The sequence below is a fragment of the Carettochelys insculpta genome, chromosome 27, assembly GCF_033958435.1.
Source record: "Carettochelys insculpta isolate YL-2023 chromosome 27, ASM3395843v1, whole genome shotgun sequence".
Classification (NCBI taxonomy): domain Eukaryota; kingdom Metazoa; phylum Chordata; order Testudines; family Carettochelyidae; genus Carettochelys; species Carettochelys insculpta.
In genome coordinates this window covers 6,917,644-6,934,962 of record NC_134163.1, presented here as the reverse complement: position 1 = coordinate 6,934,962, position 17,319 = coordinate 6,917,644, and the positions used below count along the sequence as shown (strand labels likewise).

Sequence of the window (17,319 nt, the reverse complement as noted above, 5' to 3'; positions counted from 1 at the left end):
TGGAGCACTGTCATCTAATTGAACATCTCTCAACTCTTCAAGAAGGGTGGGCATGGCACATCACGACTTACTGTGTCCCCTCTTTCTGTGGGAGGCTTTTGGGTCAAGCTGCATTAGTTCTGCCTAAATGGGGAAGTCGTAACTGTACCAAGTCTGATCAGCAGGGCTGGCTCCCTTGGCATGCGCTGGCTTGGCCTGGCCTGGCCTGTCATGAGTCCTAAATAATTGGACAAAAACATTTTCTCACTCCCCTTGCCTTGCTGGAACAGCTACCCTCTTGGATTGTAAGAAATTGGCATTCAAGCCATAAGCAAGAACCGTATCCCTTGCATGGCTGCCTGATGGCTCCAGGGCAGGTTAAGTGGGAAGGGTTGGTTCCTTGTATAGAGCCTTTGTTCTGTGCAGAGTGCATTTCTGTGTTCTGCTTTGCAACATGAAATCCTTCATTTAAGAGGATTAAAGATTGTTCAATAGGCTGCTGATTCTGTCATGCCTGGAATCCTGGAGGTGTGCGCAAAGCTGCTGTGTCTGGAAGCATATACCATTATTTAAGCAACCTCACAGTTAAATCCATTTTTTTAAAGGGCTTTTCCCCCCATTTATGATATTGGCTCTTCCAACAGAGTTCTCTGTTTTAAGGAGGTTACTTGCTTAACTTGTGAAAACCCTAAGGGCAGTTCTGTATAGCCAAAGGGGCTCTTTAAGCAGCTCTTCATTCTTGAAGTCATCCAGGGCCAGCTTCATGAAAGCCATAATTCTCCAGTATTAGTGAAGGTTGAGCAGGTGAATGGCTTGGTGTTTGGTTTTTTGTTTTGTTTTTTGTTTTGTTTTTGTATTGGGGGTTCTTGGATTTTTGTTTTTTGCTTTGAATGAAAATTCAATAATGCTGCATCAGCCCGTTGTCGCAGGCCCTGGCTCAGACAGCAGAGGGCGCAATTCACATTTAGAATGGCGAATCAGTCTGCAGAGTTTGACTACAGCTGCCCTGGGAAGAGGATGGGCTTGTGTTTAAGGCGCTGGGATGGTACATGCTCAGATGGTGCATTTCTGTGTGACCTTAGGCAAGTCATTTAGTCTGTGCCTCCACTTCTTGTGTGTAAAGTGGAATAATAATTCCTTCCTCACCAGGCTGCACAAAGGCTAATGTAGTAGTGTGCAGTAGACATCCCCACCCCCGACTTACGTGGAGGTTGCATTCTTGGCAACCCTGCATAAGCTGATTTTTGGGAAACTCTGGAAGTTACACTTGAGCGGGAGGGGAGCTGGGAAACTGATCAGTGAGGTGCTGGTTAGTTTTGTGGGTCCCTCCAGCATAAGGGAGCCAGGCTGCCACCTGTTTCCCAGCTCCCTGCCACTCCTGTGGACTGGGAAGCTGCTGCTGTCAGGGGCAGCAGTCTCATTAACCCAAAGCACATGCAATTTGGTTGCACGTGTCTCAGGGGTTTACTGTACATGGAGGTTCTGGAAGTAGACCTAGGGCTCAGTTCAAGCCAGTCTTTCCTTTTGTCGAGTGGTTAGAAGAAAGCATTATCAAAGCCTCTCTGGGCTTCTCTTTGTGCATTCAGCAGATAATTCTTTAGTGTGTGTAGCCCAGTCCCGTTACTAGAGGTGCAGCAAATAGGACAGGAAAGTTGTGTTAACTACTGTAACGCCTTCTAGAGTAAAATCACCAACCACAAGTAGGAGAAGACACCAGTGCCATAGCTGAACTGTCCAGGCTCGTTTGTTAACGTGGGACCCCTGCACTTGCACAAATGAAAGTTGGGCAAAAAAATTTGCTGTCGATTGTTTCTATCTGTTTGATCACCTGTTGAGATAAACGCACCTGGCCCAATGCTTATGACAGTCCTCCTACCTGACCTCCTGTTCTTCTCTCTTCAGGTCTGGCACTGAAGAAAACAGTTCTCACTGAGGTAAGTTGCATCCAGCTGTTAAAAACCTGCGGGGGTTGGGAGAGGAGGAAAAGATAACAAATAGAGTTTTTATGTCAAATGGAGGAATGTGCAAAGCGGGAAAGTCATCATAAATCTTCGTGTCGAAGGTGCCAGGTTGGCAGCCTCCTCTGCCTTCCTACAGTAGGGCTGGTAGCTGTGCAAGGCATTGGGGGGGGAGTGATTTTTTTTTTTTTTGATCTGTAGTGACCACATCTGGGGGGAGGGTATTTTTCCTGATCCATTGAGCCTGCTATCTGCTGATTGCAAATAGTAGGGCAAATCATGGTGCTAGATTTTGTGATGTTGATAAGATCATTTGAAATAAACTGAGACCCACCAATTAATCTATATAACATTCAGGAATTCTCACCCTGAAGGCTAGAACATCTGTCAGCAGGGAACAATGGGAACTGCTACAAGCTCAACTGAGGATTCTTCTGCATTACGCTATCACTGGGATTTATTTGTTACTGCTCAGTTTATCCGCTCTTTTGATTTTTGCAGATTACACCTGTGAGCCACATTTAGCCACTTGTATCTGGGTCAAGCCAAGAACCCTAGAGCATTGTAAAAACCTGAAGAACCTCCAACTGTCACCACTCTTACTCTAGATAATTTTCATGTAACAGTTGAAAGTGCACAGACAGATTTCTGGGCCCAACTGCCACCATTCAGTATTTTTAATCACTGGGATTTCCAATCTCTTAGTGTCCAATTTTTAACTTCAGGGACGTTTTTGGCTTTTTTTACGGCATGATTTTGATGGCACAGGCTTTCCGCCACTGGGTGGACAAGTGGGTATGTCTGAAAGACAGAGAGGACCATCTTACTAGTACTCTATTGCTATCCGCTGGGCTCTGATTCGGGACTTGAACTCTTGGCTTTGCCACAATATTTCTTTGACCTTGGACACGTCAGTTAATCTACCCTGTGCTTTGGTTTCCTATCTGCCTGTTGGGGATGAAATGTCCCTACTTTCCAGGGCTTTTGAGAGGATAGTCTTAAGTATTTTATTACATCAGTGATGAGGGCCATCTTTCAACGCCCTGACCTGGTCAAAGTTCTGTAATGTTTCCCCAGTCCTGAGCAGCTCAGGCTTCTCTAGTCTAATACAACAGTTGGGTTCTGTATCTACTGAAACTGGTTCCTGTCTATGTATTAGAAAACTCAGGTGGAAAAGCAAGCAACCTCCCCAAGCCAAGCACACCTTGTGTCCTTAATATAATGCGGACCCCAATAAGCTGCTTCACTCAACAGCTCGCAAGTCTAAATCAACAATGGGTAAAGCTGCTGATACATTTACTGGCAGTGCTAGGAATGTTATGTATATTTAGTCTGACTTTCAGACGCCGTCTTCCCCTTAAAGTTAAAGGGAGCTGCTGGTGATCATCTGAAAATTGGATCTTTTAGTAATCAAACCAAATAAATATTTAATCTGATAACTAAAGTAGCAATGCTACACATGATTAGTTATCTACCAGCCTCCCGCTTTCTCTGTTGCTGGGCTGGTGTGGTTCGGTTTTTGGCATTGGTTGCAGAATCTGAATGAGCTCTCGGCTCTGGTTAGCATTTCCCTAGGAATGAAGAGCTGATGAAAGCAAAACCTTTGTAAATGTGTACTGATGGATTTAACAGCCTGTGATGCATATAAGCTATGCAAATTGTAGCCGTGGCTTCCTGCTCTCCAACGCCCACCCCCCAAGCTACTTCTCTACTGCTTGTCTCTGTGCCTTTTGACAGTCTCACTGCTTTTGGTGCAAGAGATTGCTCTGAAGTGGAGTGCTGCCAGTGGAGCAGACTTGTCTCTGTTTCATCAACTCTTTGACATCCCACCTTAGTATCTGTCTAGCTCATATTTATGCTTTATTGTCCCCCTGTGCTCACTGTGTTTGGATACTGCAGCTTAAGGGGCCATAAACAACAGCTACAAAAGCTGCTACAGATGTCTTGGGCAAAGTAGGTTATTGTCTGTGCATCGCTCCAGTGGTAGATTTCTAGGTGCAATTTATACAGTCCTAACTGCGTGTCAGTGTGGTCAGGGGGGTAGAGCACTGGACAGATTCAGAAAACCTGGGTTCAGATTCCTGGCACTGCTTCTAACCTGCTGGAAGATCTTGGGCAAGTCCCTTCCCCTCTCCATGCCTCCATTTCCCATCTGTAAAATGAGAGTAATGATGCTGACCTTTTCTGTAAAGTGCTTTGAGGTCTATGGGAGAGCTAGATGTTAAGTCCAGTAGAAAGGCTCATTACTAAGGACATTGGGGATCACTCCCAGAGATCACCTCTCTCTCTCATCAGCAAGGCTAGGTTATAGTTTGCTGAGTCACTTTTGCTTTCTAGAGTCATACTCCACACTTGGCAGCAGGGTGCCCTGAAAGAGGATCGGGGCCAGCACATAAGATCCACTACGGCAGTGCATTTAACCAACGTCTGTTTGGTCCAGCTCTGCCCCACTTTGAGTAGTAAGGAGGGGGGCATTGTTTGTAGGCACTCAGTAACTGTGATGTTTTAGCTAAGGTAGTTACATTTTTCTATGAAGAGATGGTCCTGGGAGGAGCCACTCTCCCAGTCCCACACTAAATTGATACCTGATGGGAAATTAAACTTGTGGACTAGCTGCTGACTTCCTCCATTCCACAAATAAAACCCAGTCTTCCCTGAGACCGGAACAGCACAGTTATGGTTATAACAAGAGCCAGGGGTTCAAGCCTCTGCATTCTGTCCCCAGTTCTCAGTTGCTGTTTGACTTTTATTCACTTAACCCTGTCTGTGCCACTGTTGGTCAGTGGGTAAAGTGGGGTTAATTACCCACAGTATGCAATGGATTTGCAATGGTGTAATTCATGTGTGTTGTGAATTTTGAGGTCACTAGTGATTCATTATCCACTCTGCTTGCTGACTTTCAGGTGGCCTAAAAGGCATTGGCTTTGAGGTGTAGTGTCCAAATGGCTAGGTGTTTTAAAGACTGGTCTGGCTGGTATTTGAATCTGGCTGGTATTTGAACCCTGTCCCCACAGTGCCTGAGTGTCCCACAAACATGAATGCAGTTACTCTCCAGTTACCCCATAGGTTGGGGCTTTACGAATTGGAACGGGGATATTGAAATCAAATGACTGATAGTCTTGGGGGCGTTCACTGACTACATTTATGCAGGATGGGATGGTCTGGTCTGATGTCTCCTCTGGCTTTAGACACAGGGAATCTGATGAAGGTGGGGAAACAAACATAGATCCAAGGTCTAGTGTCTTCATCTAAGACCATCCCTCTTCCTAGTGTCAAGAGCCACAGTCCTGTGTGTGATTAACAAAATCACTGGCTACCCTCATGCCCCTCAGGATGAGAGACGAACGAGTTAGGTGCTTGTGCCAAATATATCAGTGTGCACTCTGCAGAGCTTTACACAGGATTAAGTGCAGCCCACTGCATTCCTTATAACCACAGCATCGTAGTCCTGCCTGCTCCATTGTCCCTCTTTTCTTCCTTCTGTGAGTGTAGCTTTTCTTCATTACTTTAACTTGGAAATTTCTCCTTCCCAGGCCCCATCGTTATCAGGTCAGGCTGGAGTTGGCCAAGGAAAGAAGATAGGTCATCGAGGAGTTGATGCTTCCGGCGAAACTACCTACAAAAAGGTTCCCTCCCTCTCTTGATTTCTGGAAGGCAGAGGCCACACATCCGGGTGGGAGGGCAAGAACAGATTAGGGTCCAAGTATGTATGAACAGAGCATACAGACTATGGGGAACAAAGGGGGAAGACAAGTATGCTGTTGGGCACCAATCTGATCAGATTTCCCTGCAGTGCTTTGTGCTGACCTCACAGCCTACCAGCATTCTACAGCTGTGTCATTCTGCAGCAGCCCGAGGCAGTCTACAGGGTTGGCCTCTTAGAAAGCAGCCCATATCTGAGGCATCCCATAAGGCGTGATCATAGAGCAAGGGGGCAACTGCTGTGACTGGTGGTAAATGTTCACTGACTACTGTCTTCCTTCTGCCAGACCACTTCCACCACTCTGAAGGGAGCCATCCAGCTGGGTATCGGTTATACTGTGGGGAACCTGAGCTCCAAGCCAGAAAGAGATGTCCTGATGCAGGATTTTTATGTGGTGGAGAGCATTTTCTTCCCCAGGTATGCAGAAAGGGAAACAAAATGCAGGGACTGGTTCTTCCATCAGTTAAAGGAATTCTGAGGGCCCACCTTTCTACTTCAAGTGTGCACCTATGGTTAGAACAAGAGCCAGGGGTTTGAGCCTCTGCATTCTGTCCCCAGCTCTCACTTGTCTTACTGGCATGTAACCGAAGCATTAGAATCCATGGTGCTGCAGCTCCAGAGATGGGATAGAGCAGGGATCGGTAACCTGCAGCTCTTTAAGGAGCCACTTGCGGCTCTGAGCGCTGCCGCTGCTGACTCCACTTGTGGCTCTGGAGGCTACCGCCACTTAAACAAAGCCCCCCGTTAAAATGGAGTTTGTTATTTTTTATTTCAGCGGCTGCAGCCTCTGGAGCTGCTAAGCAGTGAACTGCGGTGGGGGAAGTTGGCAGAGCAGGGGGCCCCGGAAGAGGAGCCATGCTGAGGAGGAGGCATGGGGGAGCAGTGGCAAGGGGGCGCAGTGGCTGTGGAGGAGCAGAGCAGGAACCTGGCTGACCCCCTTCCCTCCCTCCCTCCCCGCCCCAGGAGTGCACTGCCCACCGGCCACTGCCAGGAGCTGCAGCCACACCCCCCGCACATGACTGTGCCAGGGAGTCAGGGGAAGAAAGCAGCCAGCTCATCCCCAGACATGGCCAGTGCTCCTTTCTCTGCTCCCAGCCTGGGGTGCCTCATGCTTCTCTGCCTGCTGCCCTGCTCCCACCCACCCGGGTGGCACCCCCTGGCTGCTGCAGCCACCCCGAGTGCTGTGTTCAGCAGCGGCAACCAGGGGGAGAGTGGGCAGCTCTGCTCAGCTGCAGCCAAAGGGCCGCTCTTCCACTAGCTGCTTCTTTCCCACTGTGCTAAAATGACAACTTTAAGTCTCTGAAAGGCAAACAAGATGCTGCACTGCATTAATCGCCTCTCTGCTTTTCACCATTAGCTTAAAATGATCAGACACAACTTCTGTGTCACCCTTCCTTCCTGTCCAACTTTGCAAGTGTACAGTAAAAGAGTAAATGCAAACTCCCTTTTTAAAACAGCTCACAGGACCAGAGAGCTTCCTCTGGAGAGTCTGTTTGCCAAAAGGAACTAGAAACTTATGAGATAGCGCTGTCAGATCAGCTGAGAGGCAGCCAACCTTCTGCCAGCTCCCCCCACACTGCTGCCTCAGGCTTAGAAGCTCCCACCTGCAACACCCAGAGCTAGTGGTGCTGCTCTCCAAACCACACCATCCACGTGTGCTGTGAGGGGGGCACCGGCTTCAGGCCGCCTCTTTGGACCTTAGCAGCTGGGGGAGGTGTGCAGCGTGCGGAGCTGTCATCTGAGGCAGGTTAATCCTGAGGATGCAGGGGGAAGCCTGGGGCTGGGCGGGGACAGGTTTGCAGGATCAGGGGGTAAAGCTTGGGGATAGGAAGGCAGATGGGTGGGCTGAGGCAGGTAATCCAGGAGATGGGGGTAACTTAACTAACTGGCACAAATCATTGTGTGTGCGCTGTTCTTAAAATAAGGGTGACAAAAAGTGCGTTTTACCATTACTTATTAAGGACCGTCTCTTAGTCACATGCATTGTGGGCTTGAAGTATTGATTTGGTAATCGAATTTTAAAAAATGCCTCTTCTTGCTTTCAGTTGCAGGCCCCTGGATAGGGTTCACTACAGGCTGTGCTTACTGGGCTTGTTAGCTGTGAAGCTTTTGTTACCTTTGTAATTGTCATCCCTTCTGCCTGCCTATGTGGAATTTTCACCTCCAGACACTACATTACCTTGGTCCTGAGGCTGATGAACCTGCTCAGCCAACAATATTCATTGGACTGCTTCAGCTATTGCGTGGTTGAGCTGTAAATGGGCAGGGCTTAGTAGATATGATATGTGACTAGGGAGACACTTACAAGGCTAGACATGCTCTCTCTTACCAAGAGAGTGGTGTTCCTTGCTGGTGTGGCAGGGCCCCCTCAGAGAGCTCTGTCAGAGTGGGGAGAGGCAGCCCAAACACTCAGAAGGACCTGCTGAATATACAAGCAGCTGGATGGGAGCTGGCTCAGCCAAACTGGGGCCAGCTGACTCTACTACTGGCTTGATAAGAGGCCTTTAAAACCCTCTACAGTTGGAAGGAGAGGAGGAGAGAGTGGGAGGAAAGACAGATTTAGAGAGCCTAAATTGAGAACAAGGCAGACCAGCTTTGGGGCCAGGACAGCAGAGGAGGGAGCCCCGGGAGCAGTGGCCAGACTCCCTGCCCTGGAGACCTACTGCAAGCCCCAGCCCCTGGGCGAAAAGAGGCGAGAGGCTGGAAAGACCAAAGAGACTAACCTGAACCATCGTTGGACAAGAGGGGCCTTTGCCACACCGGATGGTTACAAATATTAGATCTTTTGGTTGGTGTCTTGATCAGGTCGAGCAAGATTGTTGTGCCTCGGCTGGTGGCTTCTTGGGGTACTCAGTTTGCCTTGGTTTGTATCTGTTGACTGGCTGGATGTAAATCGGCATGTTCATGAGGCGTTAATGTGAAATAACATGGCTGCTCTTTTTGTATTTTCCCTGCAGTGAAGGAAGTAACCTCACTCCAGCTCACCATTACCCTGACTTCAGGTTCAAAACCTACGCACCCGTGGCTTTTCGGTACTTCCGGGAGCTCTTTGGGATCCGCCCAGATGATTATTTGGTATGTGTGGGGGATGAATTGGCCTGGGTAGAACTGCTTTACATGAAGTCTCAGCAAAACTGAAGATGGGGGAATGCCCATGCCATCAACTGTCACCAGCCAGTTCCACAGGATTAGGGTGTTTTCCTTGGATTGTTGTTAACTTCGGTTTCCAGCAAATAGCTGGGGGATCTGAGGCATGGAGCCAGGTGACTGGGTCATCACCCAGGGAGTTGAAGCCAAATTTGAAGCGATAATGTTGGCCGCCTTCTCTAACATCCTCCCAGCTAATATTCATTAGCTGGACACTGAGGTACAGTGCTGGGCTGAGAGGGAGTCTCTGATCCTGTACATCTGGCGTATCCCAAGTGTGAGGAAGTCAGTGGTGATGCTTCTTTTCTTGTACAGTCTGGGAAATGGGTCTGCAGGCTCCTTGTCGTTTGGTCTTTGGTTTGCCGAGTACATACCCAGCAGAAGAGGTTTATTGGGGCAGCCTCTGTTTCCAGAAGAATGGAATAATCTACCCGCATGGACTCTTTAAGGTCATTTGGTTTAAAAAGACACATTGAGGTTCCATACCCATTACTGATTGATAGTGCAACGTATTTACCCTGTCTACAAAGAGAAGAGGGGAATATTCTAAATTCCCTCTGGGCCTCCAGAAGATGTTCTCTGCTTTATGCATAATCCCCAGTAATAAAAAGGTAGCAATCTGAGAATAGTTAACACTCAGTAATGTGAAAATCAGAATAGGCTCCAACTTGCTGTTCTAGAGCTGAAATGAGTCATCTTGGCTAACCAGAATGTTCTGGCAAGGTCAGCTGACTGGATCTGGAATAGATCAAGGCCATGTCTACACCACGGGCATTAGAGTGGCACAGTTACTGTGCTGCAGCCATACTGCTGTAGGGCCCTAGTGTAATTGTTTCCTACAGTGACAGAGGGAACTCTTTCAAGACTGTATTTAATTCATCTCTCCGAGAGGGGTAACTAGGTGGTGGAAGAATTCATCCATCTACTGAGCTGTGCTCATACAAGTGGGTAAACTGACATAACTACAGTTCCTATTGTGATTTTATTCCCCCCACCTGTGAGCAACATCTGTTTAAAACTTACATGTAGGTCAGGCCTGCGTTAAAGTTCGCTCCTGTTTGTGTTTTTACCTTGTCTTGCTGACAGCCAGGCAGGAACAAGCCTTCATAAGAAGGTGTCATTTTTATTTAACCACTTTTCTGACTAATTGCAGGCATGGGCAATGAGTAATGAAAACCTACGGGCAAAAATGAGCCTGTAATCTGGGGTTGCTTGACAACAGATAGCCCCTCCTAGGCTAATGCCTGCAGACTTGATGATAGTGGTTACATTCTTGGGGGAGGGAGAGAGCCTGACTGAATTCCAAAGGTCACAGATTTGATTTGCAGCCCCTGCTTCCAAATTCTCTGGCCCACTATGGCAGCGAATGCCTTTGTAATTATGCGTAAGATAATTAAGTTGATGAAGTCTTGGATCGTTAATCCGGGCAGTGCTGAACAGTGTTTTCAGCATGTAATGATAGCGTTTGGTTTATTGCTCTGATTATGTCCTCTCTGTGTTGTCTGCTTTACCTTGACTTACCTTCTTCAAATATCAGTTCCTATTTAATGTTGCCCTAACCCCATTTGTTTGACATATGCAAATGGTTTTCATGTATTGTATCTACACAACACCTCCTCCTCCCTTCTGCTCCTTGTGCGCTTTCTGCTCTGGGAACTTGCTGTTCAGATTCCTAGTCCCAGCTCTGTTCTCCAGGATTGGGTTCTGAATATGATGGAGCATAATTACCATGTGCCCACAGATATCTGAGTTTGGGAAGGGGGGTGTTTTCCCACCTGTTTTATGTGCTGCACTGAGGGTGTGAGGCACGCCTCTGCAAACCATGTATCATTAACGTCTAAGCACATGGGAGAGCTTTAGTCTTGGGAACAGGCAGTGCATTTTGTTCCCCTCTGGCACTGTGATACGCAGAGCACTGAACAAGCTGGCTTGTCTCTTTAAATCTGATCTTCGTGCCGCTGCCCACACTAACACACTGAGGGAAGAACCCTATTTGTGGTGGTGTTACAGGGCACAAAACAGAAACAGATTTGGTGGTGTTACGCAGCCTGGGTGTTATGAGGGCAGGGGGATGAGCTTCACACACGGCACTAGAATGTGTCCCCCTCTGTCCTTTTCCAAACCCTCTGTGAAACCTAGCTCCAGTTTAATGTTTGCAATATCCATACTGCTTAATATCCCAGCCCTCTCTAGATTCCAGGGGGCAGGGCCTCAGCAATGTTTGCAGATGTATTATTCTGCTCCGAGTTTCTCATCTGGAGAACAAATGCCACCTGATTTTTTTCTTTTTTTCTTTTTCCTTTGTAGTATTCGTTGTGTAACGAGCCTCTGATAGAGCTGTCAAACCCCGGTGCCAGTGGCTCCCTCTTCTACGTCACCAGTGATGACGAGTTCATCATAAAAACTGTGATGCACAAAGAAGCAGAATTCCTGCAAAAGCTGCTGCCTGGTTACTACATGGTGCGTATCAGGGCTCTGACTTATGGGAGGAAGGCACAGATTGCCTCTCTGCAGCACCACACAGGCCACTGTTCAGTAACCTGGCAAGGCTTCCCTTGCCTGCCTGCCCAGCACAGATGGCACACTGAATAGCCTATTGTGAAGCATGACCTGGAAACCGAATTCAGCATGCTTGAAACCTGAAGACGGCTGAGCCACTCCTGACCAGTATTTGTCCCCTACTCCTCCTTTACTGCTGGCCTGTTCCAGGCTAGCAGATGGTAATGCCTAAAGGGGTGAATCATTCCCCCCTCCTTTTGTCTCCTGTCAGACATTCCTAAAGGCACCAGTGGGACAGAGTGGGAGTGCCCTTTTCTGCTGTGGTACAGCACTCAGGCATGTTTATTTTGGGGGTACCCATCCGCACTGTTTCCTGACTGTCCCATGTGTGCTAGCTCATGGGCTGTTCTGCTGGAGATAGACCCTGATCTCTACAGGCCCTAGTACCAGTCTCTCAGCTGAAGCCTTTGTCTGTAACAACCTGGGGCTGTGCTCTGGCATTTTCTGCCCTGCACCAGAGTGTGGGTTACTCTGCACCACCAACCGTGCTGCTGTGCTGCAGTGCACTTGGCTCAGCAGTGACTCACCAGGAGGAGGTCGCAAGAGAACCAGAAGAGGAACCCAGTGTCAGGAAGCGTCTCCTGTTCAGCTGCACGTTAGGGTCCAGTTCCAGACAAAAAACTGCATTCCAAGAAAAGGAAGCCTGCAAAGGGAAAGCCCTGTACTAGGGAATGCCAGAGCTTAGGTGCTCCAAACTGCCTTTGCTCTGCCTTTTGTCACCTGATCGGTTTCCCTCGGGATCCCTGCCTCCCTCAGAGCACTGGGTTAAGACTGAGGAGACCTGGATTCTGTTGCTGGTTCTCTCACTGGCCTGTCCAGTAGCTTCAGGCAAGCTATTTCTGCTTGATGCCTCAGTTTTCCCATCTGTAAAATGGGGGTTATGATCCTCCTTTTGTAAAGTGCTTTGAGAGCTACTGAAGAAGGAGCTAGGTAAGAGGTAGAAATTATTATTCTGAAGCTTTCCAGGCACCTGGGCTCAGAGTGGAACTGAAAATCAATGGCTAACTCTTTTTGAAAATGGGGTTCAAGCAGCTTAAGAGCTTTAGAAAATTTTACTCCCTGTGATTGTGTGCAGCAGGCTCGTCAGGGCTCTGAGGATTAGGACAATTCAGGTGGAAGTAGTAACTAGACTCTTCTTGGCCTGGGAACTGTGTAGAGGGTTGGGTAATAAACAGAATTGTAGAGGATCAAGTATGACTTCTTGCCCTGTTAGAAAGTGCTTGTGCAGTCGTCTGATGATTTGTAGAGTTATGCTATGCTGATTGCTTTGAGGGTCTTCCTGCTGCTGACTGCCCTTCAGCTGAGGTGTAAAATGACCTGAGAGAGAGAGAAGTTGCCAGGACAGGTGGTGCTCGCTTGTTCTAGCAGTGGGAAGTGGAGTTCTGCTCTCAGCTGTTGGCTGGCAGAGGCGCCTTTGCAAGGCGCTGTGTCTGACATGTTCATAAAGAGAACTCGCTCCTGGGTCTGCTTATGAAAGATGAGATGAAGGGCATTAAATTTTCATACACATGCTGTGCTTCTGCTTTCCTTTGGTTTGTAATCTGGCAGGGTCATCTTTTCTCTCATATAGTATGCACAGCTCTTTGTTTTGCTTTCAAAAGCCTCCCAGGGCTGAATAAGCAAATGGAGTTTGTCACATCATTCCTAATAACATGATTGTCTAAAAAGAGCCTGGTGCTGGGGTGGCTTAATTCATCTCTATGGCAGATTGTTTTAGAAATTGACTTGTTCTATTAAAGGTAAGATGAGATGATGATAGTATTTCCTGCTGGGCCAGCTTCATAGAGATGTTGTAATAAACGTTTCATTCGGCTAGGGAGCAGCTCACAGGAGTAAGATTTCCAATTGGATAAGCATATTTGATATTTTAAATCTTTAAATCCCCTCTAACTACTTTGATGAGGAGGGTTGATTAGGTTTCTCTTTTCTTAGCTGTGGTTTGTGGGGAAATCTGTTTGGGAGTTCCCAAACTTGGCTGTTTGCCTAGAGAGATGTTCAAAATCTCGTTTCCTATAGGCAAGGCATAGCAATCTTTCAGTTTTTTAAAGCTCAGTCCTACGCGGAGCTATTCAAATGTTTAGGTGGAGTTGACTTGGGAACTTTCTCCTGCAAGGCTGTCAAGGTAGAAATAAACTCTGGCTGCGCAAAGGGATGCGATCTCTTTTCAAAGCCAGTCTGAGCATGGGTTCTGGGTGGTTTTTTCCCCAGCGGTCTTTCTAACCTGCCCTTTCTGCCTTCCTTGCCCCACTGCAGAACCTGAACCAGAACCCACGGACCTTGCTGCCAAAGTTCTATGGACTGTACTGTGTTCAGTCAGGGGGCAAGAACATTCGGGTGGTGGTGATGAACAATATCCTGCCGCGGGTGGTGAAAATGCACCTGAAATTTGACCTGAAGGGTTCAACCTACAAACGCCGGGCATCCAAGAAGGAAAAAGAGAAGTCCAGTCCTACTTTCAAGGACCTGGACTTCATGCAGGACATGCCAGAAGGCCTAATGCTGGACGCAGACACTTTCAGTGCACTGGTGAAAACGCTGCAACGCGACTGCTTGGTAAGGGCAAGGTATAGCTAGACAGCTGGACTAACATTGTGTAGCTCTTCAGCTCTCGGGCAGCTGTAACTGAGATGGACTGTCCTATGTTTTTATTAGCTTATTAATCTACAAGCCCCAAAGCCAGCTGACTCCACCCCATTTCTCAGTTCAGAGTACTGTAGCTAGGACTCGCAGTACTCAGCTGCTTTTGGAGAACATTCACTAGTGTCCTACAAAACGTGAAACCAAACGGCACGTGGCTCCCAGGGACACCGCTTGCCTCATGTGGTGGTTTTCTTGGTTCTTTCCATCACATTTGTCCACTTATTCTCCACGTAATTCAGCCATCTGGAACTGGGTTATTGGGGTGAGTTAGTGAATGTGCTGTATGGTCTGCAACCGGTGATGGAGCTGAGCTGCCCCTTGTAATTCTTTGCCATCCCACAACTCAGCTAAAAACCAATGACAAGAGGCTGAGATCTGTTAGACCAAGCCTGTTAAACTATTAACTCAGATGCTCTCTCACGCTGCTGCTAAGGAGTTGCTGGCTTGAGTTCTGTGTAACTAAGAGGGACTGTCCCATGCTCTGGGCTCTGCCTTTGAAGTAGCATGTGAGAACTTACTGGACTGTCTTTTTGTCTAATTTGTTCTTGAACTCAATACTAACCTGTAGGTGTTGGAAAGCTTTAAAATCATGGACTACAGCCTGCTGCTTGGGGTGCATAACATAGACCAGCAAGAACGGGAGCGGCAAACTGAGGGAGCCCAGAGCACGTCCGATGAGAAGCGTCCCGTTGGGCAGAAGGCACTTTACTCCACAGCCATGGAGTCCATCCAGGGTGGGGCTGCCCGGGGGGAGTCCATAGATACAGATGACACGTAGGTGAAAACCCGGTTCTCTTGCACTGTTGTAGTGGGAGCGGGTGAACGCAAAAAGCCAAAGTAATAAATCCCTAAATGTTGCTGTGCCACCCTGTGCTGCTGGCTTGAGCTCTCGGCATGACCCCTCTGCCTTAAGGAAAACCAAGCCCAGCCCGTGACGTAGCGCAGCACAGAGTAGTTTGTTGTGAAATACAGTTGTTACTTGGAAACACCTACCGTTCCCACTTTTATTTGCAATGGGTATGACCATGAATTTCGGCCTCCTCTAGTAGGTGGGTGGGCCTTGTACCAGCCTGCAGGCACAACACTGGTCTTGGAAGCAGAGACAGGGGCAGGCTTAGTCCAGGAGCACAGTGGTGTGGTGGGACTACACACTAGCCTAGCCTGTGGAGACTGCTTGGGTCCCGAGTATTCTACTTGGGCCCAGCGCAATTCTTTCCGCATTCTAGCATGCCAGTCCCCTCTGCTCCTCTGGGCTGGATCGGGGAGAAGCGCACAGGTGGAGCTGTGGGCAGAAGAAGCTTGCCCAGTGCGTGCTTGTGGCTCTTGCAGCATTTTGTCTTTCTGGCTCAGCGGACTGGGCTCACTAACAAGTGGCAGCGTTGCTATGTTTGTCGTCTGGCATCTGTGCTCTGAGAGAGCAGCTGCTTCATTTTGAATGGTTAGCACTGGGCACAGCTAAAGAGCCAGGAGACACTCAAGGGTTTCCATTCTCTCACATAACTCTGCATTCCAACGGGCCACCTGATGGCCACATGTTGACTGGCCGCACGTTGATAATTGTGCTGCAAATTCAGGTTGGTTATTAGTGAGCAGTGTAGAGGGGCAGCTTGTTTTTAAACCTGTGCTTAAAGATTTGGGCCTGGCTTTGGCTTTCATGTGCCCACAAGTCCCATTGCCTGTGTGCAGGGTTTTGCCACCTGTATTCGCGAGCAGTCTGGCCCTTAGACTAAAACAGGGGTTCATATCCTAGGATTCTCAAAGCATTTTGCCTGCAAAGGGTCCCCTAAGATTTGCCTTACCACAGCTGTTGGGAGTGGCAGGAGCGAACACCCAATCGAAAACATTAGAACATATGCGTTTGGGAAAGGAGGCAGTTTTCCCAGATGCCTACCCGAAGTGCCCCAGGCAGAAGCATCCTGTCCATGGGCTGTGGGGGCCCTGGCAGCGGCCGCCTCAACCACAGCTTAGCTGCAGCGGCAGGGGTCAGAGAGGCCGGGGGATTACTGGGAGGCCTGGTGCAGTGCAGCATTGTGGGTTGGACAACCTCACACTTGCTGCAGCAGGAACCAGAGTGACCCAGCAGCCTGCTCCATCCCCCACATCTCCCAGCCAGGTGGCTCCATATCAGTGCACCTTCAGCCCACTTCCCCAAGCAGTGCAGGGCTGGGGAGCTCTACTTCCCACCACCTCAGGGTAGTGGAGCAGTTTGGCTGGGGGATGGGCATCGGTGTGGAGCAGGCTGCTGGGATTCTCAGGCTTCCGCTGCCACAGTGGGGTGAGGGGGACAACCTTTGCTGAGGATCTGCAGCAGCCCCCCCCCCCCCCAGTAATCCTCTTGCTCATGTCACATGGGAAAGGGGCTTGTGAAAGGGGTGCAATGGAGCTTGCCCTGGGGCGTGGGTGGGGGGCTGCCCCAGACCCCGCTAAGGACAGCCCTGGCCTCAGGAGTCTTAATGCTCCCCTGTCAGAGGGGGAGCTGTGTTAGTCTGTATCTTCAAAAACAACAAGAAGTCCTCTGCCACCTTATAGACTAATGGATATTGTTGAGCATGAGCTTTCATGGGCGATGGGCATCGACAAGGCTTCTGACGAGGCGGGTCTTTGCCCATGGAAGCTTACGCTCAAAAATATCCGTTAGTTTGTAAGGTGCCACAGGACTTCTCAGTGTTCTCCTAGGTTGCAGCAAAAGACTGGCAGAAAGCTGCTAGATTAGTATATCTGCAGGGTGGCATTTCACAAGTCTAGTTGAGTATGACCCCATGTCTTACTGCAGGACTGGAACCCTGGGCTGGGTAGGAAAGAACAGTCACCTGATTCATCATAAATCTTCAAACTACACATGGGCAAGTGTTTTGCAGAGAGAGACTCGTAGAACCACTGGCGTTTAGTTGGACAGCAAAGGGCAGTATGGACACAGCGCGTGATTCCATGGGCACTGTATCGTCCGAGTCAACCTGATGTAACCACAGAACTGTCCCCCAATAATGCCGATAATGTCTTTCTGCTCTGATGCAATGCACCAGCCTCGCAGGGCATCTCTGCATGGGTGTGACAATGTTTTCTTTTCTTCAGAATGGGCGGAATCCCGGCTGTGAACGGCAAAGGAGAGCGTCTGCTGCTGCATGTAGGAATAATAGATATCCTGCAGTCCTACAGGTAAGGGGGCTTGAGCATCCTCTGACCCCTAAGCTTCTAGAACACCTGGTTTTAGTAGTGTATGGAGAGGAAATTAAAGCCTGCCGGTGAGACCACGGTCTCAGTGAGCGAGTTTCCCCAGCCGCCTTAACTTGATCGAAGCAAATATAAGAGCTGTGGGGCTTTTATCTTGCTACT

General features: G+C 48.7%; 1 protein-coding gene across 5 annotated transcripts in view; it reads left to right on the top strand.

The window, feature by feature from the left end:
* PIP5K1C (phosphatidylinositol-4-phosphate 5-kinase type 1 gamma) overlaps positions 1–17,319 on the top strand; it is a 72,784-nt gene that overhangs the window by 34,908 nt on the left and 20,557 nt on the right. For all 5 annotated transcript variants that reach the window (XM_074978036.1, XM_074978034.1, XM_074978033.1 and 2 more), the window contains exons 2-9: positions 1,882–1,913; positions 5,471–5,563; positions 5,927–6,057; positions 8,598–8,715; positions 11,095–11,247; positions 13,600–13,899; positions 14,555–14,760; positions 17,059–17,142. In XM_074978036.1, coding sequence (XP_074834137.1) covers positions 1,882–1,913; positions 5,471–5,563; positions 5,927–6,057; positions 8,598–8,715; positions 11,095–11,247; positions 13,600–13,899; positions 14,555–14,760; positions 17,059–17,142 — 1,117 coding nt within the window. The remainder of the gene's footprint in view (positions 1–1,881; positions 1,914–5,470; positions 5,564–5,926; positions 6,058–8,597; positions 8,716–11,094; positions 11,248–13,599; positions 13,900–14,554; positions 14,761–17,058; positions 17,143–17,319) is intronic.